General features: G+C 48.6%; 1 protein-coding gene across 4 annotated transcripts; it reads left to right on the top strand.

The window, feature by feature from the left end:
• Positions 1-13: 13 nt before the first annotated feature.
• On the top strand, positions 14-27,673 carry LOC135897610 (uncharacterized). Of its 4 annotated transcripts, none has more exons than XM_070537061.1 (7): positions 14-233; positions 4,858-4,970; positions 6,085-6,145; positions 6,264-6,345; positions 16,524-17,853; positions 22,871-24,045; positions 26,084-27,673. In XM_070537061.1, exons 3-7 carry the CDS (start codon positions 6,100-6,102, stop codon positions 26,997-26,999), a joined length of 3,549 nt encoding a protein of 1,182 aa, XP_070393162.1. In that variant the 5' UTR covers positions 14-233; positions 4,858-4,970; positions 6,085-6,099; the 3' UTR covers positions 27,000-27,673. The 4 variants fall into 4 exon arrangements, with proteins under 4 accessions (XP_070393162.1, XP_065282362.1, XP_065282360.1 ...); XM_065426290.1 differs by lacking the exon at positions 14-233 and adding an exon at positions 7,982-8,077 and having other exon boundaries at positions 4,589-4,970; XM_065426289.2 differs by lacking the exon at positions 14-233 and adding an exon at positions 4,593-4,721 and having other exon boundaries at positions 4,860-4,970.

Here is a 27,673-nt window from a genome sequence, read left to right as displayed (position 1 = left end):
GCAGCCGCCCCACCGCAACCGAATTCACTCCCACTTTCTGTACACCCCACTTTCTCCAGCCAAACACCAGCTCCCCTCCCCCGCATTTTCAGCCGGGACTCGCATGGCTGCCCTCCCGACGTTCCCCCTCGTTCGTGCCGGAATCCGTGTGCGGCGGGCAGTTTCCTTGGCGGCCACGATAATTAGGCAGCCCTTGGACACGCCTTCTGGAGCAAGTCGTCCCAAGCAAGCAAGTAAGAGCCGCATACTGTTCACGCAGTTGGGGATGGGGAACGTGGCTGCCTTTGAAGTCTGCGCCCGCCGTGTTCTCGCTACGTGATTTATGCAATGCAAATGAGCGGTGGCAAGTGAGTGCGGTAGCGAAGAAACCGCATCACGGGCTGTTCCTCCCCTCTCCTCCCCTTCTCCCGGTTGCCTTAATTTCTCTGGCTTCATCGTTCTGCCCTGGCCGTGGCCGCGTTCGGAAAGTTGGGCGGTCGCTAGAACCTGAGCATGCGGACGACGCTCACTTTTTCGAGAATTTTCGTGCTCCACGCTGCACGGGCATTCGGATTACGGAGCTTGCATGTGGTCCGGCCCCGAAGTTTAAGATCGCTGAAAAGAAGACGAGCGGAAGCTTTCTGGTTCCTGAAAAAACGCAGCCTTTGAGCCTGGTGCCCTGGCCAACGTGAAAGCATGCTCTTTTCTTTGTTTTTAATTGTTTCAATCAGCGAGCAGTACAACTCACTCCGATGTCACGTACGTAGCTACCTCGTTTCACAGAAGTTTTCTCTTCACCTCCGTGAGCCTAGTACAGATGATGAAGATCGCGGAATTAGGTCAGTCTGTTCCGTAGTAATAGAGCCTGCCATTCAGTCTGCATAGCGTTCTTTCTTCCTTTTTTTGACACGATGAAGCCGCGATAAAAGCGCATGTGCACGAAACAACAAAACAAACAAAAAGAAAACGCGTGACAATTGGAACAGGATATTCTTAAATTGTATTAAATTTGTTTGAAATATGTCTGTGAGAGAGAAAACGCAAGAAGCTATTTAGAAAGCAGGAGGGGACTTAGCTACATCACACACACGGTTAGATAATGGAGATTTAACGAAGAATGAGGCAAAGTTAAACAATCCTTGCAAACCATTCGGTGGCAAAAGACGATGTTATTGGCATGTAACTCTAACATAGCAAGTGATCACATAATAAACGCGTCATAAGAGCAAAACTTCGTACACCGCTCGAAATATCACAACTTTGCCTAAGTACACTCAACACCTAATTTATTGATATTTACACTAGAGCATTGCCTATATTCTTCCAGAGACCGTTTTACGCCCGCTAACCACTGTTCTAACGTTAGAGCCCGGCCCAAGATGCGCCTACATGTGTCGGAACTTTACACAATGTGGTCACCGATTGTATAGCGAAGGAACCCTGTCTGATCAGACTGCATGCTTGAAGCGAACAGTGGTGTACATCCTCCAACTAACGCGAGCACCAGCGATTATGTTTGAATGTACATACAATGAGTCATGTATAAAAATTCACAGGGTCCCTTATGTTATTCCTAAGACTAGTCGAAAGCAAAAGCCCAAGTGCCAATGCATTAAAGACGGACACATGACGTACACATCCTTCTCGATTCGCTTAGCCTACATCGCTTAGTGAACCCTCTTAGTTCGCTTACTCATCATCTTAATTCGCTTAATCATCCCCCTTATTTAGCTTAGTCTACTTCGCCTAGTAACCCCTATTAATTCACTGAGTCATCGTCTTAATTTCCTTACTTACACTCTTAATTCGATTAGTCTAATCCGCCCAGTCATCCTCTTAAATCGCCTAGTCATCAATCTTAATTCTATTGCCTTTACCTCACCTGAGTCATACACTTTGCGCTTTATAATCCTTCCTTATTCGCTTTATAATCCATCATAATTACCTTTATCACCCATCTTGCTTGCTTAGGGGGTATGAGCCATGGATGATGATGATGATGATGATAGTGTTTGTACCTTTCGTGAGGTCGCCGCGTTTTCGCTAAATAAATTTGACGGTCGACTGAACGATGAGACACATAAGGCTTTCGCCTTAATGGCCGGTCTTCTTGTACCAGAGATAATATGTTGAAGGACCGACGACTGTGCCCGGCGCTATCGTTGGGCTTGAATATTATTTGTCTTTAAAACGAAGCTTTTTTTGCTTCTTCTCCTCCCTTTCCGGGCGCTGCTGTGATGGTATTGCCGCGCGTGCCGCTGGGTTTCTTGCAACACCACCAGATGGCGCTCGCCTGCTCGCGCCCTGGCGTTCCAAAGGGTACGCTCATAACATCCATCCATTCATCAATCCATCCCGGCCGGCGCCACCGCTAGCCGAGAGGATGGCTTGATTTGCAGGAGTGGTTTCCTGTTCACAGGAATAAATGCGCCGTCTTGGCTGCGCCGGGATGCATAGTTTGTGAGCATGGCACGTGCTGTGCTTGCTTTCTTTTGCGACAAAAATGCAAGTGCTGCGCTGTCATAGTGTAAGCATTACAATCGCTCATAGCCTGAAGAGAGCGCTTGAAGCTGGCCTCTCAAGAACGTGCTTGTCACGCATGCACAAGGAGCAAGTAAACACTTACCAGCAGAAATGTCTCCAAAACGTGCGCCCAACGTCGAGGACACCAAGGTCCGAATGAAGCGTCGCGCGCAAGAGGGGCGTCTTCGCTGCGCAGCGAAACCTGGTGCAGGTCGCCATTGTATGTATACAATGTATACAGGGTGTTTCAAGGAAGACTTTAAGTAAATATAAATAATCTGCTTTCAGAGGTGAAATTGCTGTTCTTGCGGGAAGTGATCAGGGGCGGAGGTGGGCGTCACACACAGCGGAATGTGTGTGACGCCCACCGCTCCGAGTGATATCAGCGTGTGGGCGTGGCCTTGCGGCGCTGAGCTGGCGCACGGAGCCCGTTGCGCGCTTCTGGAGAGCTGAGAGAGAGAGAGAGAGAGAGAAACTTTTATTGACAAACAATTTACGTGCAGTGGTCGGAGACCCTTTAGTCCAAAGCCCCGCTGGCCTCGGCCACCCGCTTAACCTGCCGTATGAAGGACTGTTGTCCCGCCAGCTCTGAGCTGGTTAGCTGTGCCTCCCATTGCTCCATTGTGTGGTGTGTTTTATCAAACGGGTGTGATTCACAATCCCAAGTAATGTGTTGTAGTGTTGGTATGCCTCCGCACCATGGGCAGTCGGGCCTGTAGCGAGTGGGGAACATGGTATTCTGTTATTTAAGGTGGGGGAATACCCCAGGCTGAATTTTGCGCCAGCTGGCGGCTTCCTCTCCCCTGAGTTGTGGGTGAGGGGGAGGGTACTTTTTTCTGGTTGCACGCTGATGAGCGAGAATCTCCCTGGCATTCGTTGGATTGGGGTCATTACAGTGGCTACCTGGGACCGTCCCAGTCGAGTCGTCCCGGTTAATAATACCCCGGGCTAGCGAATCGGCCAGTTCGTTCCCCTCAAGGCCTGTATGACCTGGACACCATAGGATCCGGTGACGACGGGCGAATTTCGTCGGTATTATTGAGTGACATGTTTTGGTCACGTGGCCCCTGAGAAAAAGGTGACATGCTTCTTGTGAGTCTGTTATTATGGTGACGCTCTTTTGCGTGCGTTCCGCGTGAGCGAGGGCCATTGTCACGGCGAAAGTTTCGGCAGCCGCAGGAGTACATGCCTTGACGGATGCCGTAAATTGTTGCTGTGCTTTCGTGTCGACAATTGCCACTGCGTACCTCCTGATGTTCTTTTGGGCATCACTGACGTTCGAGTGTACGTTGGAATACGCGGCTGCGTCCGTATATATTGTGTTGTACGTGGGATTATTTTCATACATTGTTCCGAAATGTTGTGCGCGTGCTTTTCGCCTTGCTTTATTGCATTCAGGGTGCATTTTTTTTGGTATGGGGGCCACTGTTATTCGAGCTTGTGTTGAGGTTGGTAGTGGTAATACGTGTTCGCTGATAAATTGTGGGTGTGTGGAAATACGCGCCCTTGTCAGTAGGGCCCGTCCTGCGTGAGTATACCTCAAGCGTTCCCTCTGGGAGATTAGTGCACACTCTAAAAAAAGTTTGCAGCCTTTGGGGTGTATATCTGCCCCACACCGATAATCGTCATCTGCCTTGGTGCGTTTCCTTTCTTTAACGCTGCGAGCCCGGTACTTTCGAGTAACGAACGGCATGCGTGTTATCAGCATGACATAGCATTCCCGACAGGAAAGTAGCGGGCGCAGCGTTTTCAAGAAAGGAAATGCATCATGGCAGATGACGATTATCGTTGTGTGGCAGATCTACACCCTAAAGGGTGCAAACTTTTTTTTTAGAGTGAGGCTTGGTTTAATGTGTTGTGTACTCTTAAGGCTACCAGGCGATCTGTGGACGTGCTCTTGGATAGTCCGAGGGCCGCTTTATATGCTTATCGTATTATGATGTCGACGTGCCTTTCCTCCTCGCGACTAAGGAAGTGGTAGGGCAGGCCGTACGTGACTCGGCTTATCACTAGTGCTTGGACGAGCCACAGCGTGTCGTTTTCTTGCATGCCCGCTTTCCTATAAGTTACGCGACGGATCATTTGCTCAATGTTATTTGCGGTAGTTTTCAATGTTTTGATGGTGTGGGATGCGTTCCCACCACTTTGGAGCCAGAAACCCATGATCCGCATAGAATTAACTTCTTGGATCGTGTGTCCTTCCAAAACGATGTTTGCAGGTCCGTTGGATATGTAGCCCCTCGAGTGTACCCGAATCACCAGTGATTTTCCTGGGGCACATTTGAGGCCAGTGCTCCTCGAGAATTTGTCTACTGTCTCGGCTGCTTGTTGTAGTACTTGTTCTTTGTGTTCCAGAGGGCCCCTTGCTGCCCACAGCGTTATGTCGTCCGCGTACAGTGTGTAGCCCAAATCGGGGATTTGGTCCAGCTGTCGCACCAGGTGACACATCGCTGTATGGAACAGCAAAGGTGAGATTATTGCCCGTTGGGGTGTTCCTCTACTGGGCATCTTGAACTTTTGGGAAGTGATTTGAGCGATTCCTATTGTGGCGGTGTGGTTGGCGAGGAAAGCCCCCATGTAGTTGTACGTTCGTTCTCCAAATCCTATCAATTTGAATTCCTCCAATATTGTGTTGTGCGAAACATTATCAAATGCTCTCTTGAGTTCTAGTGCGAGCACTAGCCTTTCCTCTCCGCGGGCGATGTTAGCTATAACTGCTCTGATAAATAAGAATGCGCCTTGACAGGATAGCCCCGTAAGGAGCCCTATCATGGTGTTTGGAAACCATATTATTTCTTCAAGGTACCGCTGCAGTCTTTGTACTACTCGATTGTTCAGTTGTCCCAGGCAGGACGTGAGAGAAATGAGACTCAGAGCGCCTATTGAGGGGGTCTTTTTAGGTTTGGGGATCATGATAAGTTTAGCGTGTTTCTATTCCGGGGGCAATTGGCCTTTGAGCCAGCTCTCCCCATTGAACATTTATGTGATTTTAGTCAGGACTCTAGCGTCCAGGTTCCGAAGCGTCGCGTTAGGGATGGCATCAGGGCCAGGAGCCGAGTTTTTGGCGGCTGCTTGAGCTGCCTTAAAGATTTCTGCATATATGTGAAAGGTTGAACTAATTTGGAATTCGCCTTTCCAAGGTATGGTCGCGTCTCGTTTGGGTTGTCTGTGTTTAGTGGTGGTCCTATGTATCGCTCTTTCAGTTTCTCTAGTAGTTCCGCGTCTGTGCCTGGGAAACTGTCCGATATGATTTGGATGGAGAGCTGATGTTCTGAGCACTGTAGCTCTGTGCGCAATTACAATTTCGCAAATCTAACAGGCGATCAGACACCTAACTAGAATATAAGAAGTTAATTAACAAATTCTAGTTAATCATTCCCATAAATAGCACATGCAACCCTGTTTGACCCTTTCTCCCATGCCCTTCTCAAGCATGCAAGCCCTTCTGTGACAGCGAGCGAGTGTGATGGCTCAGGTTAAGCTCTGTAGGCATCACGGATGTATGCGACCCTCTCGACAAAGTTTTCTGTTGCAGAAAGTACGTTCACGTCGACATGACGTACTTGAATTCTCGTTTTGCAGAGGCTTTGAAGTCCTATGACCATGAAAATGTCGCAGGAGACGCCGTCCTCATTGTGTACAGGTAAGAATAGAATTCCGTGTGGTGTTATTGTAAGTCGTTACTTTAAGTGTGCGCTAAGTACGTCCAAATGAAATATTGCATTCCAGAAATCTATGAATGTGTGTTCGACTGTTTCCAGCTTATTGCGCAGGATACAGCTTACTTGTCATGGCACAAAGAAGCCGTTATTCTACATCCAAGTTCTCTCTGGAAGCCTTCCGGTATGTAAAAAAAAAAGTCGTTTTATGTTTGATTTGGGTGCTATTTGCTCGACTTATATTAAAACATCTTGTCCTCGGCATTCACAGTGGAGAGATCTATACACTGGCGTGGTGCGTGAGCAAGATAATAGAGAGTTTTAAAATAGGGGCCACAATAGTTTGGGGCCCCAAAGAGCTTTGCGGTTGTTTGCGTTTGGGCACGCAACAGTGAAGAGATTTAGAATAGGGCTTGCGTTTGCGGATAGCGTCTTGCGCTGGCAGAGCCACTAGGGCGTCAAAGAAAAGCTATTAGAAATAATGAAATAAAATATACTATTTATGTTAAGAACAGTATTTTGGACTTTCGTGTTTTATTGTTTAAATACAATTTAGAGGTTATTCTATTAGCAGCAACAGTTAGTTGCGCTTAGTTTTGGGTAACCAACCTTACGTGCCTTCACCAAGCAAGCTAAGCCGTGTTAGGCCTACGAGCGATAAAATCCACAATCGAATTTGGGAATCAGCGGCGTCTAATAAATTAATCTTTATAACACACGCTAGTTGAGAGAGAGCGATAACCGCAGTCACTTCTCCTATCTTGTGAACTTCGCGCGTTACCGCGAATCGAGCCCAGTTTGGCGCGAGGTTGGAACCGTCGCTTCTATGGGCGCGACCATGTTTGTTTACGCAAATCTTTTGGGGCAGCTTTTGGGGCTCCCGCTAAATCAGCGAAATAGCGTGCCTGACGGAAAACTCAAACGCAGTTTGCGCCTCGCGCTAGCGCAGTTGCTTCGATGTTATTTCTTTGGGGTCTATATTCTAAATCTGTCTATTTATACAGGTGCTTATGGTACACAGGTGCTATAGGTGTTGCAACTAGAGAAGCACTTTTAGAATGAGTAAAGAGGACACAATTTCGTGTAAATATTGGGTGAAACTTCTTGCTATTGTATTGCATGACGAGACAATGTACTCTGGCAACGTGTTTTTTCAGTCGCGCGTGCGTACCTGTCCGCAAAAAATGCGTTGTTTTCGCCCCTTAGAAAGAGGCGGCGAGAAACAATTTGATGAATAAATTGGCAATATCAGTAACGTTGTTTGCTGGGCGGGTCGGTTCATATTAGTGGTTGAAAGAAACCAGCGGGAAGACACTAAGAGAATGTAGAAGCCCAGCGTTTCCCTGTGTAGTTCTTCTTTGTCTTTGGGTTTTATTTACGCTGGTTAGCTTCACCCACATATTTGAGAGTCCCAACACATCTATGCCTTGGCACTCTTGAACAGGTTACCGTGACTTCTGCGCTCTGAACTCGAAGCCCATATAAACAACGCGAATATACGGTAGATTTTCTAGAGGTTGAAACCGCTGAATACACAGAAGCTGCAAAACATACTACACCCTGGCTACGAGTAATGGATTCTACACAGACATAGACAGATCGCACCAACGCCAACACTAGGCGTGTTATTTAGCTTTTCAGTTTCCTCATTATCGTAACCCTTGCTTAGGCAGGTAGTGCTGCAAACGGCACCCACAAATGCTTGTTGGGCTCAGCCGTCCACTGTACGTTATCGAAAACAGCAAGCTTTTGCCCCCAGCCGCCATGCCACATTCCTTCGCACTTGACCCAGTTGATTACACCGCTGGCTTTATGCGCAGAACGACGCCGCAACCTTGACAACTTGGCTCGGGCTTTCCTGGTCTCTGCAGAATACCGTGACGTCATCTGGCGAAGATCGGAAATCAACCTCACAGGTCTGCAACCGAAAACCCAGTATCGCCTCGCCACCCATCAATTTCAAGCAGACAGGTTCAAGATAGATTACGAAGAGTATCGGCGAGAGGGGGGTCATCCCTGCCCAAATCTGGTCTAGAGCGAGGGTCGAATGCGAGACGTGTGCTCCTGCGCGGCCGTGCCCTGCCTCATGGGGCAGTGAACAGGCACACTTTCGCTCACACTCCTGTTCATGAATTTCCGCGTGGTGCAGCTTAAATGTGCCATTTGAGTGCCCGTTTCAATTATGGATAGGCCATGTTAACGTGATGCAGAAGCGCTAAGTGAACCTGGTACGAAACTCGGTCGGAGGAGGTCCTTTCCAATTGGAGCGGCAGCATTGCCTCCCGAAGGCATCGCAGCCCTCAAGGATGCTGCGAGCGACATGTATTTTGGTGCTTATTACGTGACCTTTATTGCTGCAAGTTTAGTGTGACCCCCCAATGTCTGTAATTACGCTTTGTAACTTTCTAGCGAGTGCCTTTGTATATATTTTCTAATCAACAGTCGTCCAACTGATTGGTCGATAAGCTGTGACAGCAGTAAGTTTGGATGGGCCTCTCACTGGATTTGACGGGATTTGACGGAATCAATGCCATGGGCGCCTGTGAAAAAAAATGATGGCGGCAAGTGATGGTGCCACGATCGCACGCATACTTCTCTCGTTCCCAAGCCAGCGAGCTCTTTGAAGCCCTCGGCGGGGGCGCCTCGTGCCTCTTTCTCGTCCTATTTCCGTGTGAAAGCTCGCGCTTTGAGGTGACGTGTTAGACTGCACTATCTTCGGGACCGGGACACCTTCACCAGCACCACCTTCGTAGCAGCTTATGCTACATAGAAACTGTGCGACGTCGCAGTGACTTCATGATCGCCCAAAGTAAAACCTTCGCCGAGCACATATGCAATCGTCGTGTTAACTATACGCCACGTGACATAGCCACACGTACGATCTTATGACATGTAGTCGCATGACGACGTCACAATACTTGTTTCTCTCGATTATATACGCTCGTACCCCTATAGTTACATAGAGCCCAACAATCACAATGTCGTAAGCTCGCGTTGATTGGCCGGTGTAGAAATCGTGCCGTTGCCGTCCTACAATCATCTTGAATGTAGTCATCGTGCTGCTGTCGTTACACAAACATGTGCTCTCGACCCAGACACAACTACTCAATTAGCACACATACCTTGCTTAACGTGGTATCGGTCTGCCGAACCCCAAACAATGCTGGATAGCCAGGTACCGTCTCGCTCAATATGAGTTGTAACACGTGAGTACGTTTTGCTTTTGTGTAGGCGCAGCCGTGCCGCCATACAGTGACCGTATGGTAGCGCCTACACTTAAATGTTGCTGAAAATCATAGCGACTACTGGTATCACTCTGTTCACAAGAAAAATGGCACTTGTCATTTTTGTTATTGATAAAGCTGACGGGTGCACGCCCTTTTGCAACTCATATTGAGCTGAGCAGTACCTGCAAAATCTTTTGCATAACATCGATTCCCACAGTGTATGGGATCTGCACAATCTTTATGCTCACGATGCATGTACACGGCCGGTCCGGAGCTCGCGTGTGGCGTCTGAAATTTCAGTGCTGCAACATCAAATCGGTCTTGCACAGAAACCGGCTATCCGGTTATTCAATTCACCCGTCATTCAAGTTTGAAAAACGCATCACCGGAGTGATCGCTATTCAGTTGGCTATTTGGTGAATAGCATCCGGATATTCAGATATTTGGATAGCCAGATAAGGTTAAGTTCTTCCGTACGTGGGCCGAAATCATTTCTCTTTCTCTCTTGTATTTTTATACTTGTAATATTTTTAAATATATTTGTGGTACTTGTACATGCAAGAGAATCGAAAATTTGAATAAGCTATTAGCGACATGAAATATTCGTGTCTGATTATTCGAATATCCAGCTAACCAGTTACTTCAACGGGATAGGCGGTGTGACGGATATTTGCAAGCACTAGTCTGAATACCAGAAGCGCGCCTAACAGTAGTCGTGGCTCACGCCAGCTGTGGAAGGCTCCCCTGGCTCTATTGAGCATAGCGTGACGGTGCGGCCCACTTGGGTGGTTGCTTGGGCTAGTTGGTAATTCATGATGAAAAATAACGTACAGCGCGAAGGACATCTCGTCTATCGCTGTCCTTGTCCTTCGCGCTGCACGTTATTTTTGATCGTCCCACTAGTCTTTGTCGTCTTTGCAACCAAACGCGCTGCACGTATCTCGCTTTTCCGGAGATCTTCTAATCTCCCAGGCGCGTGCCGCTGATTCGCCGTCGATATGGTGACACCACGTCCAGGGAGCATTCCTACACTCACGTTCAAGCGCTGCTCATAGGAGCTTGTGCGAAGGCACCCTAAGCAGAATGGCGCGAAAGAGCCTAGTGTCGTGTCCGCGTAATTGCTATTGCAATACAATGAAATGAATCCCGCTACTACACTGAAGTATTAGATCTAAGTGTTGTACGGTGTAACCGTCAGTGAAACCAAACGTGTGAAGGAACCGCTCACGTACCTCATTTTTAAAAGCCTCCCCGGTTGCTCGGGTTATGCTGCAGATTTACCCAAGGAGGTTTAAAAAGAGAAGCTGGAGGGGCAGTCCCCGTAGTTTTTTACCAGCACAGGTGAAACCAGAGTCTGCCTGTTATTCTACTCTGAATGATGGATGCGACAGCTGGAACTTCTCACAGCTCACGTCCTTTCGCTCAGTTATTGCAAATGCTAAGCGTACTTGAAAATAAGAGGTTGAGGCTATTGGCTAAAATGTTGCTATCATGATGTGTCACAAAATTTGAAAGCGAAAAGAAGGTTTAGGCTTCCTTCTGAAACCATTGACAGGAAGAAATATGTCCATTGGCATCTGCGCGGCTAAATTAAGCATGCCAAATAGCACGAAGTGGGAAGAAAGCGCTTCGTATATTCCCCGCTATTTGCTAACGTTACTTGTTGCCTACGGTAAGATGGCGGCAGTTCGGCTTCACTTTTGAGACGGCATCTCCACTCCAGCGCATGTTTTAAACCTCCTTAGAATTGCTCGGCATATATAGTAAACATTTTGGGCGACTGTATCTTAAAGATCTAGCTATACAGTTATATTCTTTGTGCTTCCTTCATGTGCTTTAAGCACCCTAGAAGATGCCTCACCAACTAGCCCATGCAACCAGTTATAGTTTTGCTAGCATCGTCGAACACAAGTGCCAATTAGACAAAGTGCCACCTAGAGCGTCAGGTTGCTGTTCTTGTGGAAACCGTGTGACATGGGTTCAATTGCGCCAATATTCGGAGAAATTTAGCGTATCTTTTCTGGTCACTATAGAGTGGAACGCGCGTATTTCCACATGCCCTGTGACCCAAGTTGGCATCAAAGAGGTTAATCGAGGACCAGCACAGACCTAATGGCACATACCCAGTGCTCCAAGTCGGTGTCAAAGAGTTTCGGTTAAGAGTGGTACCTACCCAGTCCCGCCTCTACAGTGATACCTACCCAGTACCTAGTGTACCTACCCAGTGGTACCTACCCAGTTCCGCCTCTACACAGTCCCGCTTCTACAGCGCTTGTCTTCGTCGTCCTTTTTCTCCTTCGTCTATGTATGCGCTCTAAGTGACGATTGATACCATGGAATACCGACTTGTCCGTACCCAGACACTTCTACAGTGACTCATGTCGGGGCAAAAAGGTTCGTGGAAAAATGGTACATATGGACACATTACCACATACTCAGTGGCTTAAATTGGTCGGACGAGTGGTTTCGAACCCCGCTCCCTCAGCACAGCAGCCGGATGCTCTAACCGTTCGACCAAAGACTACGCAGTGACCCAGGTTGGCGGGAAAGAAGTTGATAGATAGATAGATAGATAGATAGATAGATAGATAGATAGATAGATAGATAGATAGATAGATAGATAGATAGATAGATAGATAGATAGATAGATAGATAGATAGATAGATAGATAGATAGATAGATAGATAGATAGATAGATAGATAGATAGATAGATAGATAGATAGATAGATAGATAGATAGATAGATAGATTAGATAACCTCCTAAAAGTGCGTGAAGTATCCTAAGAATGTTTTCGCATTAATAAGTCTTTGGAGGGATATCAGCGGGAATCTTAGCTCGAGCTATACTCTAAACTTGGTATACAGTATAGACTATAATTTGTTATCGCAAGTAAATATCTTGTTTGAAAAGCGCTAGGGCAGGCAAATGTCGTTCTTGCCTTGTGCACGAGCACTGGAAATGGAGAGTACGCGGACAAAAGAAGAGAATGCTTTCCTAACACGCTTTGCCCCTGTCTTTACTGCGAATAATTCATCCGACAATTTATTTTGCAAAATAAAAAATACGCTGCTGGGCATGTCATATTGCTTGTCCTCAAAACAACATTTCTTTTAAACCAATAGCTTTCCTTGACTCATCTCCCCACTTTTCGTTCAGTGGGGTTCTGACCATTTCTAGGAGGAGAGTAAACTTGGGTCACTAAGTATGGGCTGACTGCTTGCTGTCTTAGCGAGCAAACAACATGGGTCACTAACTGGCTATGTAGCCGAACAGACAAATTGCTTCTGGTTGCTGTTTGGCCTGGTAGACAACTTGGGTTAATGGGCAAGTATCACTGGGCATGTGTCCGAACTTTGACACTGGATATGTGATGTGAAAATGTGTCCAATGTTGGCCAATCCCCCAGAATGCATGCGTCGAGGTGACGGTAAATATAAAGAAAGCGATATCTCTCTTTAGTTACTTCCATTACTTTGGTAGACTTCGGCCAATCTCGCAATGGCAATAAATCTGCAATGACAATAAATCTGCAATGGCAGTTATTAGCCATTGCATCGAAGTTGCAGCCAGAATGCTAGGGATAGTTGGGGTTTCTAAAGAGTTAAGAGTGGTGCTGTCATTACTGTGGTGCTGTCATTACTAGATATACTATGTCGTGGTATAAGTTGAGATTGTCGTTGGCAACAAGATTGCCACCTCCTATATCTACTGTTGTGGCGATAAGGTATCGTAATTAACGTATTTGTGGGCAGGTTGGGTTTGGTCGTCCGGGTCACCGATTTGTGGGAGGCGGCGCGAGAAGGTAGCCGCCGTGGCCATTGTTTATTTAGGCCGACCAACCATGATGCGACGGGATCTCTGTAGTGGCCAGCACAGTGGCAGCTCAGGTTGAGCGCTCTAGGGTGTTCTATTCTCGCTCTACCTACACATCTTCTTCTTCGCCTGCTTTGGAGGTGATAGTATCGCCGGTATAGGGCCCCCCCTCCTAGTGCCAAGTGTGATTCAAATAAAATCCAATGGTAAAGCCCAGATAAGCTGTGCAGATGGTGTCGTCGTTGACAGTGTCGGGTTCACGCAATCAGACAGAGATGTACTAGGCAGCACCGATAGCGTAGGTTGAGAGCGAGGCGCAGCCACAGCGACACCGCAGTGTGAAATCGCGACCTGCCGCCTTCTCGTAGGAGCCTGGGCCAGTAGAAGTCCGAGCTCCAAAGGTATACCTTCTGGCAGCATGGGACTTGCGCGGAGATAGCGTAAGTGTTGGTCACTCATCTTGTTGAAGTAGGAGTGATTCTAGAGCTGAAGAAACTGGATGGTAGAGCTGTTCCTGCAAAACTTCGGCAGGTCATGCATCCGCGGAAGATGTGAGCACAGAACATCGGAAGGCTCACCTGCTGCTGCTTGCGATGAAATTTGGAACGCCGATAGCATCAAGGTTGCGGTGGTCGCTGAATACATCGCCGAGGTTGTGCTTGTGGCGTTGCCGTGCGTGCGAGACTGAAATTTCCGCCTATAGTGTAGCCGGTGGGGGAGCCTCTGTATCGGTGATGAGTGAGGTACCCCAGAACGGAAAGCGAAAAGCTTGCGGGAACGCCAAGAAAGGATAGTGGCTGGCCTTAGAATAACCGAAAGTGCTTACGTTTGGCTCAGTGAATTCCTTGGGAAGAGTCGTCGCGCAGCTGCCTTTGAGCAGTGGAGGAGGCTCTCGACCTGAGTATAGGTCCGAGGCTGTGGCTGGCGCGTGCTGGCGATCGGCACGGGTGAACACAGGCCAACTGGGACGACAATACGCGAATAACGCGGAGGTTCAAACGGCGAGGGTGGTTGTGACGGAGCGCTCGAGGTGGCATAGTGAGCAAAGGCAGCTGCCCGCATGTCGTCGTGGAAGTCGGGGTCGGGGGTTGGAAACCGAATCCTGGAAAGAAGCTGGAGCCTGGAACCTTGTCGAGAAGGAAGTGGCCATCCAGCTCGATGAATCAGATGTCCGGCATGTCGATGTAGAATTCCCGGGCACCCTACAACCGCGGGACCCCTGCCGGACTGTGTGAAGCCACGCCACTTCCCTCGGTAGAGTCGGTGCGCTGACTCTGACATGGCTGGGCTCGGTCGTCCGAGTCACGAAGGATTGACGCCTCTAGAATCTGTGGAAGAGTATGTGCACCTAGGTCATTTACTAGCAGGGGGCCCTGATTATAAGAAGAATATTTCGAGGAGAATAAAAAAATAGTTGAAGTGCAGGCGACAGGTATTACATAATCATAACAGGCAGCTTACCGCTATCCTTGATTAGACAAATGCACAATAATTGCATTATACCGGTACTAACACATTGAGCAGGATATGGGACTCGTAAATTAACAAAGAAGCTTCAGAAGAAGACCTTACAACGAGCGATGGACCGAGGAATGCAAGACGTCACGTTTACAGAAAGGAAGATATATCTATCTGGAACAGAGGTCAAGCGGGGGTATACCTGATATATTAAAGGGTGAATCAAGATAAACCGAAACTACAGCACGTTTAGAACAAATTAACTGTAAGGCGACGGATATTCTAAGTGAAAGATAAAAACCTACGTCCATGGGTTTCTCCTTCTCTACAGGTCGCTATAGGTACTGCGGCAAATATTGACCAAGCGAAGTTGAGCCCCTGCCGGCAGAGGAACAACGTTTCGCGTATTAATATCGCCTTACAGTTCCTGTGTTCGTCGCTTGCTTTAGCCTTGGTTTATCTTGGTACACATTGTAGTTGACATTAAAATCGAGGAATGGAACTGCGCAGGCCATATAATGCACAGGGTGGATAACTGGTGCTTTATTAGAGCTAGAAAATATACAGATAACCGGTGGTTTACTAGAATTGTAGAAGAGAGACCAAGAGAACGGAAGTGCAGTCGAAGACGCCGGAGAGTTAGGTGGTCTGATGAAATCAGGAAATTTGCTGGCGTAACATGAAATAAGGAAGCACAAAACCGGGTTAATTGAAGATCGCTGGGAGAAGTCATACTCCTGCAGTGGACATAAAGATAGGCTGATGAAGATGACGAATTCATATATTTCATGGATTTTTTTTACTTTACCATATAATGTCAATGACAGCGGCGAAGCGTTCCCCCAGGACCATGCTGTAGCAGAGAAGACAATTCATATTTTCACCATAAAAAGTCACCAAGCGGCGGTAAACTCATACTTCAGGAGATCACTGCGTCTAACATAGGACAAGTTAAGATGACTAGAGGAAAGTGAGGGCGGGATGAATTAGACGAACATAGCTAAAACGAAACTCAAATGAATGTGTAAAAGAACAGAAGAAGAAGAATGGCTTGCAGTCCGTTTAGCTTCTTATTTTCTTTCTTCTATGAACGGAGGAGGAGAAGGGGAGAGATTTGAGTTTTTAGAAGAACGAGATAGTGCTTACCACCATGGCGTAAACCCAGGAAGCACTGAATAAATCTTGCTTAACGAGGCTGCACCACTGGGAATTCAGCAATTTGTGTTAGTTTGGTGCGGCAGTTAGGAGGCAACTTTTAGTGCTGCCCGTCGTGCTCGTATTAGTGTTGTCCTCTGAATGGGTTTATAGTTGGGGAAAACAAGTGCAGACATAAAAAATAAGTAGAGTGAGAGAGAGCCATTAGCACAAAACAAGTTGCTTCTGACGTCCCTCATCCGCTGATTTCCGTTTTCTTTTTCTACAGCCTGCATCTTAACGCCTTCCTTCCTTTTAAACTTCTAGATTTTCTAGACTGCCCCAACTGAGTGAGCTGCTACTCTATTGCACAGACTAGCACACAGTTATTTTTCTTTACCCGCCGTGGTTGCTCAGTGGCTATGGTGTTAGGCTGCTGAGCACGAAGTCGCGGGATCGAATCCTGGCCATGGCGGCCGCATTTCGATGGGGGCGAAATGCGAAAACACCCGTGTACTTAGATTTAGGTGCACGTTAAAGAACCCCAGGTGGTCAAAATTTCCGGAGTCCTACACTACGGCGTGCCTCATAATCAGAAAGTGGTTTTGGCACGTAGAATCCCATAATTTAATTTATTATTTTTATTTTCCTTTCATTAGAATTCAATGAGTGGTATTATCGTCATTTAACTAAGTGTAGTCAACAAATTCGTTTCCTGCTGTATGCAGCACCAGGACCAGCGCGAGCTTCCTCAGTGGCACGAGCAACTTATTGAGAAAGAAGAAGGAGATCTCTAGCTGGGTTCGGACGCCTAACCGCACGCTGAGATCCATCACGAGAGAAAGTGCTATGGAACGGAAGACCAGTGCACCTAGTTCTGCCGGAACACCGACTGCCAGGCCCTCAGAACGCAAGCACCAAGGCGTAAGGCAACCTCAGGGTGAAGACCAGGGTGAAGCGTCCATCATCGGGACACAGCTCCACCCAGACCCCAAGGACATCGCTGAGCCGCAGCCTGGCGGAAGCGCGGGTAAGGAAACACGCACCGCCATCAGTCCTCGCCGGCTGAAGCCAATCGTGGCCTACGTACGGGACCTCCCCGAAAAGCGCCTGTGCGAAGTGAAAGGAGAAGTGGTGGCGGCTGTTCCGTCGCCTTTCTCGTCTCGTCCCGCTGCGGCTGTCCCGCGTGGTCGCGGCAAGAGCTCCAAAGCATGGAGGGCACGAAAGTTGTCGTCGTCAGAGTTCGACTTCCCGCCCGAGCTGCCGCTCCCAAAGCTGCCGTCTGGACGTGATGGACGGGACTCACAGAGTGGTGCGCGGAACAGCGGCGATGAAGGCACGAACAGAGGCGCGACCCTCGCCGCGCAAGGTTCTGCGTCGCCGCACCAGCAGGCGCCTTCCGTCATTGACGGAAAACTGCGAGAGCATGGCCGACACAGCATCGGAGCAGAGGGCGTTACTTGCAAGGACCCAGGACAGCAATTCCAGGACAACGCGGCACTCTGCACAGTGCTAGACGTTGCGACATCAGCGACAAGCAGCGTTCCCACCGTCTTGCAACTATCTGCAGACATACCGGGAACAGGGCAAGTGGTGGAGCTGGAGGAGTCACGCAAGTGCAACAGTAAAGACCCGCAATTTTCTCCCACCGATTTAGAGAACAACGACGTCGAGCCGCCTTCAGTTCACTCAAGCCCGTCTGTGCTCAGCCCCGCGCGGGAGCCGCGCGATTCGCAGTTGCCGGACATGGGTCCGGACACAAGGGCGAGGACGTCCAGGCCGCGGTACCCGGTGGCATTTCCGAGCTACAGCTCGGAGTCCCTGCGCAAGTTGGCCGGCTCGCGGGAGCGCAGGGGCGCGCTGACGCCCACTCGCGACCAGCTTCAGAACCTCTACAACACGCTCGTGATGTCCGAGCATCCGCCCCGGAGGGAGCGGCTCAGCAGGGAGGCCTTCAGGAAGAAGTTCTTCCTTCCAAAAGGCGCGAAGGTGGCGTTCCCCTCGCCCGGATTTTCTGGCCATCCGGCTAGCTCGTCGACGAGCATGGCGAGAATGAAGGCAAGTCGGGCGCGAATATTTTTGTGCGTTCCTTATAACATTGGTATAGGTAGCAGCGCGAGGTGGAACGGCACAGGAAACAGACACGTACTGTTTAACCTGTATGGCAAGTTGTTCGGTTCCTGCAGAAGGCAGGCATCCCATCGCATTGATCATGCGCTTAGAAGTAGTGTTCGCCACAGTCCCATCTGGCAGGGAAGAAACAAACGAAATTAAACACGCATTCCACACGTATAAATTGTGTGCCTTCCTCGATAGATCGGTTGTCATCCGAGCACTGGACTAACTCGATATTCGTGATCAACATGGACCGCGGGCCATAACCAAGGTACGCGTTAGGAAGGGACTTGCAAAGGCTCCAGTAGGTAGGAAGCTTTTCTTTTTCTTGAGAATACATGCTTAATTTCAAAGGCTGGTCGGATTAAGTAGAAAAACATCATCTGTGGTAAAATCTGTGGTAAAAGTATTTTGGTTTTTTTTCTTAGGGGTCTGCTCTAATTTTTCTACTTTGTTATTCTTCGTGAGTCCAGTCTGCTCACTCTGCTTACCAAGGAGAACCGGTCAGTTGTTAACAAGGGTGTGCGAAGGATGGTCAATCAGGGGCGCTATAACGTAAAACTATTCCAAACTTTTCTATACCAATTCTACAATCAGCCCTCCGCGATTGGTCAAAAACTTTTTTGGACCACCCCCACTTCAGCTGTCGGTCACGCGACGTCACGAAAACCGCGATAACTCTCCATCTGGTGTGACGTGTACACACTGATTGTGTATGATTTGACCGAACAAAGCAAAAATAATTTCTAATTCGCCGCCTTTCGCCTTTTCACCATTGGCCCTCGGCTAATGGCCAAACGTTTCCGGGCTGCACCCACTTCACCTTCCTGTTACGCGACATCCACAAAACCGCAATAACTCACCACGTCAAAGTGACGTGTACGCGTTAAACATGCATTAGTATGCCGGCAAAAACTGATTTTTTTTTCTGGGTAGCCGTAGGGTGCCCCGTTCAGAAAGGAATAAAAGATGAGTGCCGCCAATCGTTCAGGCACTGGCTACTCGCACCTGCCTGAGAGCCTGGGTTTATCTGCGTACAATAAAGCTTTTTGCGTGGCCGTGTAACGTTTTCAAGCACTTTCGGCACGTTTGCGGCGTGGCTCTGTAACTCTTCTTTGCTGAGGGTCCCTTTTAGCGGCATTCATAACTTTCCGTTGCATGCCGCCGCGATTTTCGACTAGCCACCTCAAGCCAAGTAAGGGAAAGCGGACCAATCTCAGACGCCGGCACCACCCTCTTTATCCGGTTATCAATTTTCAGTGCACTGGTTCGGCCCTATCGAATCCCTCTATACTTGAGCGTGCTCCTCGCCCTTTGTCAGCCAATTACATAACACAAGCCGCTCACTGTATGCAATGTTTTTCGTTTTTAAGCTAGCAAAAGTGACCGCTTATAATCGAGGAGAGCATTTGATTGCTCTGTTCAGACAACCCTGCGGGTGACCACCCGATGCTTGCGTCCGTGGTTACGCAAATTTGACGTCAGGAAATTGGAACAAAAACATATTGGAATAGTTCTACGTTATAGGGCTACAGGCGTTTGTTTTCGCAAACCCCAGCCTAAACTAACGTGGATTAAAACGCGCGACTCTTTTCAGAAGCGCTGTCATTTGTGTGCGCTTTGCCTCCGTAGCTTTCCCTTCATAGCCCAGAACGTTCTCCACGAGTATAACTAAACTATGGTATGACGCGCGCACAAGCCAACACGAACGTACCTCACTCGACGACCGCGGTAAGTCGCTGTCAAAACGCTGCACTGAGGAAACGCGGCAGCAGCAGCGAGCGAATTTACCTACGTGGAGCCGCTCGCATCCACCCGAATTACGCCTTGAAATCACAGCGCAGTGCGGACTCTGTACCTGTCGCAGGTGGCTTTCAATATACAATGGCCCGGCGGTTCACGCGAGGCCGCCAGGGCCGTCCGCAGTAGAACGCCACCCCCCCCCCCTCTCCATACCCTGTCCCCGATGTCCTGCGCGCGACGCAAGGCGGCGAGCTTCCTCCCCGCTTTCCGCCATTGCGTGCGCGAGATCGCCGGCACACCCTCGCATGCTTTCAATCGAGCATACAACATATGACGCACGGCGATGATTTGATCGCCCATGCGCTTTATACGGCACCTCACGGCGGCGGCGACAACAGAAATGTGCCTTGAGTGTCCATATAAATAAAAAATACGGTCTTATCTGTGCTGCGTTTCTTAAAGTCATCTCCAAAAGCTACCCACAGGATACAGCGCTTTTCCAAGGCTTGCCCCCATGATAACGTTTCTATGCCCGCGACAGGAAAACCAGTCGCTGCTTGTTTTTGAGGCTTGGTCAGACAACTAAAAAAAATGAACGCGTCACACCGTAAAGGTGTATGACAGGCATCGGCATATATATATATATATATATATATATATATATATATATATATATATATATATATATATATATATATATATATATATATATATATATATATATTTATATAATTAAATATATATGTGCCGATGCCTATATATATATGTGCGATGAGTAAAAGCTCGTATATTCGAACCGCAAGGGGAAGCCGCTTCAGTTCGAATTAACGAAAGTTCGAACTAACGAAAGTGAAGGAGGGCAACAGTACACTGCGATTTGGAAGTAGTAGGGCATGTCAGAAATTTGGCGTGTCAGAAAGTGATGGCGTGTGCCGCGGGCACACGCCACCTTCAAGTCGAAGCTCTGGGTCCGACTGTGCCACACCACCGATGTCCACCGAAACGAACGTTAGCCGAGGCTTAACACCATCACAATGAATCGCGACGGCCGATACGTCCTAAGCTGAAAACAGAGGTGCACAACCGATGAAGACTGCCGAGACAAAGACGCTGAACATGTGAAGGTGGCGAAGGCCCTGATTCGTTGGTTCTTGATTGCAAGCGCAGCTGCGCCGTACTTGATTCGCTGTGTTTTGGAGCTTGCCGTGCCATCTCCGCACATTAGCAGCTGTACAAGATTTGCAAAGCCTCCGAGATTCGCAACGGGGAAGAAGTCTCGGAGGTTACGTAGAACGGAGCGGCCGCAGCCGCCGCTGCCTTCTGGCTGACCCCGCGTCGGTTAGATTTTTTTCCGATTTTGCCTTCTCTCGCCGTTCTCTCCGTTTCGGAGGCAATACAGCCTTGTGTGTAGGTAGTAGGCGCGTTTCTCTGGCCGTGTGCCAGGCGAGCGTAGTTCGAATTATCCGTGAGGGAACCTTCTCGCGTTCGAATTAACGGACTTTTTTATACATAGACTTCTGTGGAGCTTGGGCCGGACCAAATCGTACAGTTCGAATTATCCATAAATTCGAATTATTGAAGTTCGAATTAACGAGCTTTCACTGTATATAAATAAATAAAGCCCGGTCAGCGCCCTCGGAGGCAATGAGAAGCGGGAAGCGAATAAAATCCCACTTGTTTTAGTTTACACTTCTGAATTCCACAAAAAGACGCATTATACAAATGTAAAAAACCAGAGATTAACATGATGTATAGAACGTATGTTAGGGCATGTTGGTATTCCGTAACTGAGGTTTTTTAACATTTTAATCTTGCAAATACAAAAAAATGTTTTCATCTGTAATATCATCGTAACTTTCAATTACACATGTCTCGTTGCTGTCTCATTCGATTAAAAATCAGTACGTATGGGCATGCGTACGGTGGTGCGTGTTTCCCATATATATATATATATATATATACATACAGATATATATATTTCTTGCTTTATTGCTTCGTGGAATCAAACAATTGTTGGAAGTTAGCGCTGTGTCCGCGTCTTGCCACTGTCTTTCGTCCCTTTTCGCGCGCTAAAAAACCTCAGTTATGATGTATAGTGCAGGATCACCATTGCGAGTTCTGGTTTCAGTGCGCGAGCCTTGCAGTATGGTTGTATTCTGTGGTATGTTCAAACCCAGCTAGCGGAATGTAATAGCGCCAATAATCTGGTTGTAAAGCCTTTCGACGCCTCCGAAGGCGCCCGCTGTACAACAAGGCTAGCGTTGGCGTTACGCGCGGCATGGCGTTGCGTCTTCGATTGCTTTAGAGCAGGCGCCGCCGCTTCGGTTTGGCGTTAGGACAGTTTGTCGGCATAGCTTCAATCCGAGGGCTAAGGCAGCTTTGCAACCTAACGGTTACCAGGTTGTGTCGAGGAGCTTAACCTCCTCCGTAACTTTTTATATATGGTAGGCGCTAGCTCTTGTTTCGTGTGCAATTCGTGAATGCGCTGATTTTGCAAGCTATAGCGGATACCAATGTGCAGTGTTGTAATTTATGAGTGTAAATTGGTTGAAATTTTCTGCAGGGATGGAACAGTGCAAAGCAAATTACACAAATGTAACAGTACGAATAAAATTGACAAGATGTTAGATACATTTTTCTAAATATCTTTTGTACCACAGCGCAGTTGCGTCTGATTTAGTTTGCCGCGCAGAGCGCGAGTGAGGTGTTGCAGCGCTCTTTCGGGACTGTTAACTTGGTTTGCTATGTTACCTCGCGATTTATGCTACAAATAAATTAGTTCAATAGTACAAAATTATTGTTGCCGGGGATTTTGTACGGCTTCTTGCACGCTCTTTTCGACGGCACTCACCGCATAGCGGGAGACCATTCTCGGTTAGGTGTCTGCTGCACGCCGTTGAAAAGAACGAGCATCAATAGCAGATCGCTTCAGCCCAGAAATTGCAGTGTGCTTTAAGGCATTGAAAAAGTTTTTTAGTGGAACTCAGTTTATTATAGCTGAGTCAGTATCGCATTCGGTCGTGGTAATGATGTCTGTCCGAGGTACCTGCATGAAAAAGAAAATTACGCTATCCAGCATGAACCCTTGGAGACGCTGTCCTGCGTAAGTAAGAAAACTAGAAAAAAATGAAAATACAACACGCATCACTCACCAGTGTATACTAGGATAAGACCAAGACGTAGGAAACTCTGAGAAGGTATTACTGCATTTCTGCAGGATAAGAGCCCAATGAGCCATGAATCGTACCTAGACGACGTCGTCTCGTCCCGGATGAAGCGGGCTGCCGTGACTTCGTGCGTAGTCTTGGCCGTGGCCGTGACCCTGCTGGCGCTGTTCCACGCTTTTCGCTCGACGTCTCCCAGTCAACGGGCGAGGGGGCTGCTGTGCATTACCGACGACTGCCGCCTGCACGCCCTCTACCTCGACTACAACTTGAACTACGCCTTCAGCCCTTGCAAGGACTTCGATGGTCACGTCTGCTCCAGCTGGACGCCGTCGCAGACGTACGCAGAACTGGGCGCCACGGTTCTTGGTGAGCTGGCCGTCAAGTGGGTCGGCAACTTGCCGCTCCTCCTGCGCGGCGCGGTCGACGTGGACAAGGTGGCCGAGAGACCGCTGCTGATGTACGAAGCCTGCGTGAAAGAACGTGACAACGCCACGGCGCTCGATGCTACACTGTTCCTGGCCTTCCTCAAAGAGCTGAACCTAGGGTGGCCCGAAACATCTCCGAGCCAGGTCAGCGCCCTGGGAGTGCTTGTCGACCTGGCCTTTAGGTGGCAGATGACTTTCTGGCTCAGCTTCCAGCTCAGGAAGGATGCGTCTCGAGGTGCCAGGCTCTACATCGAGACCGGTGACGGCGACGTGCTGTCGCAGTTCGCCATGAACCACCGCTACGTGATGCAGCGGGACAGCTACGTCGAATACTGGATGAGTCACTACACGGCTCTTTACGGCGACACCGCGTCTGTTCCACCCTCGTCGCAAGTACAAGCAAGCGCCGCCGAGCAGACGTACATAATCAAGGTGCTCACTGACGTCCGGACGAAAAACGCGCAGTTCGCTACCGTCCTTCCCATTGGGCGAGTCGGGAACCAGAAGGGGAGAATAACGTCATCTGAGTGGCTGCGACACCTCAAGAAATACCTCTCCGGAGAGGCCTTCCAGTCCTACAGTGACCAAGTCTTGAGCGACAGCTCCCTGCTGGACGCCATCAGTCTGCTTTTCAACACGTACGATGACCAGCAGCTCATTCACCACTTTTCCTGGCAGTTTGTCCAGATGTACTTCTTGGTTCTGGATAGGACACCCTTGCAAATCGTCCACTGGGGCAAGACGTACTCTGCGGCTTATGTGCCCGTTTACTGCGCCATGTATGTGGAGGAGGTCTACAGGTAGGATCCTTGGCTCACGTTTCGCGCTGTTCGTAAGTCTTGCGTATCTTTAATGTTATGATTATAAACGTCAACTGCACATTTCTGTTCGCAAACTATACATGTATTATTCGTTGATGGGATTGATAGATGGGCAAGTTGGTATGCACGCATTGGTACTGACTGCGCTACAAGATGGGACAGAAGGAAAAAAAGGAACATACACTTAGCCTACCGAACAAAAAAATTTAAACAGCCTCATATACTGTACAGCTAGGATGTCTTGTTACTCTTAGGTTAGAAAAACAATTGGCGTACGTAGACACCATGATTCAAGTTCGTGTATTGCACGCGGAGTATAAATAAGCGTATTCCCGGTCTGACGATGATCGAAGGGCGGCTAACTCACCTTTCTCTCCTCGTCATGACGTGGAATGCCTCAGTGATCTTTCCTCTCTTAAAGAACTACTGCGTTCATCTAATCTGGCTTGCACCTACAGTCTCGACAGTGCCCTGTAGAATCTAATCTCGGCGTCCTGGAAAGAGATCCCTTGTGTTATCGTAATCTGAGGTTAATGCATCTCCCACTTTCTCCGATGTATGATCTCCCCCATGTTAATGGCACCTGATAACAGCACTCCCAGTTGGCATGACACATGCTGATTTCTATGCTGGACGGTTGGCGGAATGGGCTGATAGCGTCGCGGCAAAGCAGACGCCACGCTAGCCCACACCGCTGGGAAAGAAAGCTCCACTAATATTTTACAATAAAAGTTTTCTCTCTCTCTCTCTCTATGCTGGACTAGTTACGCTGGACTCCAGCATGGAAACTACTATGTACCCTTCTAAATGTGAGTTGTGTATCACTTTATCATAACATGTGGGAAATCATACATCGTTGAAATTGCAAGTGATTACGTCTTCTAGAGCACTGCCGAGATTGTGGGTGCTAGCCAGATAACATGAACGCAGTAGTTCTTTCAAAAGAGAGAAAGTTCATAGGGCGAGGATCATCAGTGCATTCCAAAATGGGATGAGGGGAAAAGTTTGTGTTAACCGAACCTGTTAACTTGTCGGACAGAAAATACGTTTATTTATGCTCTATGTGTAACACATGAACTTGAATTACGCTGTTGTTTACTTGTACTTTTGTCATTGTAACCGTAATATTAACAGGGCAGGTCAGTTTCTCTGGCTGTACGCTATTTGAAGTTCTTGTTTTTGTTTTTTCGCTCAATTCAGTTGTAAGTCCGCGTTCGTCAGTCTCATCACGTTGTGTCCCGTCTTGTCGCACTGTTAGTATCAATGCTACATTGTTCGTGTTGAAAGGATTCCATTTTTTGGAATGATTATATTGTTTTTCAAACAAAATCTGTAACATGTCTTTTTTTTGTGTGTCTGGTCACCTCGTAATGTGCGACACTCATTCATCCAGATAAGCGGTGACCCCACTTCCTGCTTTGTTTTGCACATTAGAGGAAGCCACTGAAAACAAACAACATAGTGGGAATCGGTTGCAGTCACAAAATATACACCACATGTTAATGCACATGCAGGCATTCCCGAACTGACCGAACGTGCTGAAATCTGTGGCATCAAGCACTGCGCATTATGAAACACTTGGAGTGTGGTCAATAGTTGTCATAGTGGCATAAAAGCGACCATATAATACTAATATGGGTACCTGTTAGCTCTCAATCAGCCAAACCCGGCAAAAATAGTTTTACTTTATTGTTATTGTTGCCGAATTACATAGCGTGTAGCAGTATTTAGTAAATCAAGAATGCGAATTGAGTAAGGAGGATATGAATTCGCAGTTTTCCTTGTCATTGAGCGCCAATGCCATGCCAACAGAGTGCAATATGCGTGTAACGAAGCTGGTATGCTACGGCCAATAAGCGAATTTGACTGTCTGAGCAGTTGTCAGCAGCGCAATGTTACTGCGGTACGCCTAACTTCCGACTAGTCGCGTATAATCCAGGATATGTACGTCGTACTTTGGGACGGCTCATTTTGTGGCTTTTTCTATAAATGCTGAGACACGTAACCTGCTACACAGGCCACTGCTGGCTTCCATTCACATCGAGCTGGCCATATCCCCGAGCGACATCAGCCGCCTCAACTTCGCCCTCGCAAGCCTCATGGAGAAAGTTGTGTCAGCGCTCAACGCCTCGCAACTCGAGCCCGGGGCGAAGCGCTCGGCGCTGGCCAGGTACCAGTCCATGCAGGTCCGGGTCTGGCCTCCGGGACGGTACTACAGCGAGGACGAGGTCGAGAACGCCTACCGCTGCTGTCCCAGGAGCAGCGACTCGTTCGTCCGGCTCTGGACCGAGTGCCAGCGCTGCCTGCGCCGCGCCCCGGACACGCCTTTCCACCGCGAGTCGAGCGGCATGCACCGGCTGCTGTCGTCCTCGCCCGTCACCTACGACCCCGTCGCGAACGAGCTCGCCGTGGCCGTCAGCGCGCTGGCCCACCCGCTGTACTACCCCCACGGCACGCCGGCCATGTTCTACGGCGGCCTGGGCTTCCTCTTCGTGGCGGAGACGCTCAAGGCTCTGGGCCGAGCTCCCATCGCGGCCCTGGCCAAGGCTAGCGCCACGCTGGACGCGCCGGAGGCCGTGGGTAACCGCTCCGAGCGCCGCTGCTTCGCGGTGCAGAGGAACGACACCCGGGCCACCTACTTCGCGGCGCTCAACGTGGCCTACTCGGCGTTCGCCGAGGACGCTGCCAGCGAGGTGCAGGAGCGGAGACGCCCCATTAGCCGGAGGCACAGCGAGGAGAGCGTGTTCTTCCTCACCGCGTGCCGCATGATGTGCCGGGCGCCCGGTTCGAATCCCCTCGGCGCGATCGACTGCAACGCCCTCTTCAGGCACTCTCCGCAATTTGCGAACGCCTTCGCCTGTGCCCGAGAGTCGACGATGAACCCTGGCCAGCGCTGCGTTTATTTCGGCGACAGCCACGGTTACACAATTTGACAGCTTAATCGCGTTTGTGCGTTCAAGGCACGTACGATGCCGCTTGCAAAACTGGAAACGCGTTGACATCTCTTCTTTTCTTATTCTCGTTACGTCATTTTTTCTAGCAATTATTACTGCGCTCATGAAGACGCTCCCAACTGCAAGCGCGAAATGTGGTAAACGCGAACCGAGTACTGAAGATTTTAGTGCATTTGTGGAGTTTAGCAATTCAGCGCTGGCGGTGGCTGTAAGAAGAATCGTAGATGATTTTGAAATATCTTTTTTTTACGAGTTCTGTGAATTGTCGCTTTGCATCAATGAACTTCAAGAGTTCTGAACGTCGTGTTTTCTCCTTTTCTGCGTTTTGGGGCTTGTTATGAGACAATTTTTGCATGTCGGGTGAAACTATACTACGTTCATTTTATTGTGCAGCTGACGCGTCAGCCTTTGTACCTTGACTAGTTTTTCACAGGCGTAAATAGTGAAAATTAGTATCCGACAGCACCCTAACGGCTGTTTACAATTATATGTATTGCAGATATTACGCATTGCCTGTGCAACAACGCATATTTTACTTCTTATTCAGCGTACACTTTTGTGGTGAATGTGAGGCAATTCCAACCACGGAGCGCATAAGTCATAGGCGCGAGTAAGGGTGATGTTTCCATTAAATTATTTTATTTGTCCTAGTG

Source organism: Dermacentor albipictus, chromosome 4 (assembly GCF_038994185.2).
Source record: "Dermacentor albipictus isolate Rhodes 1998 colony chromosome 4, USDA_Dalb.pri_finalv2, whole genome shotgun sequence".
Classification (NCBI taxonomy): Eukaryota; Metazoa; Arthropoda; class Arachnida; order Ixodida; family Ixodidae; genus Dermacentor; species Dermacentor albipictus.
This window is presented reverse-complemented; position numbering and strand designations above follow the sequence as displayed.

Excerpts from the sequence above, each read along its gene's own strand:
- LOC135897610 (XM_070537061.1), top strand. The coding sequence starts at position 6,100 with ATGACCATGAAAATGTCGCAGGAGACGCCGTCCTCATTGTGTACAG. Across the intron at positions 6,346-16,523 it reads TTCTCTCTGGAAGCCTTCCG|CACCAGGACCAGCGCGAGCT; the intron begins GTATGTAAAAAA and ends TGCTGTATGCAG. Across the intron at positions 17,854-22,870 it reads CGAGCATGGCGAGAATGAAG|GATAAGAGCCCAATGAGCCA; the intron begins GCAAGTCGGGCG and ends GCATTTCTGCAG.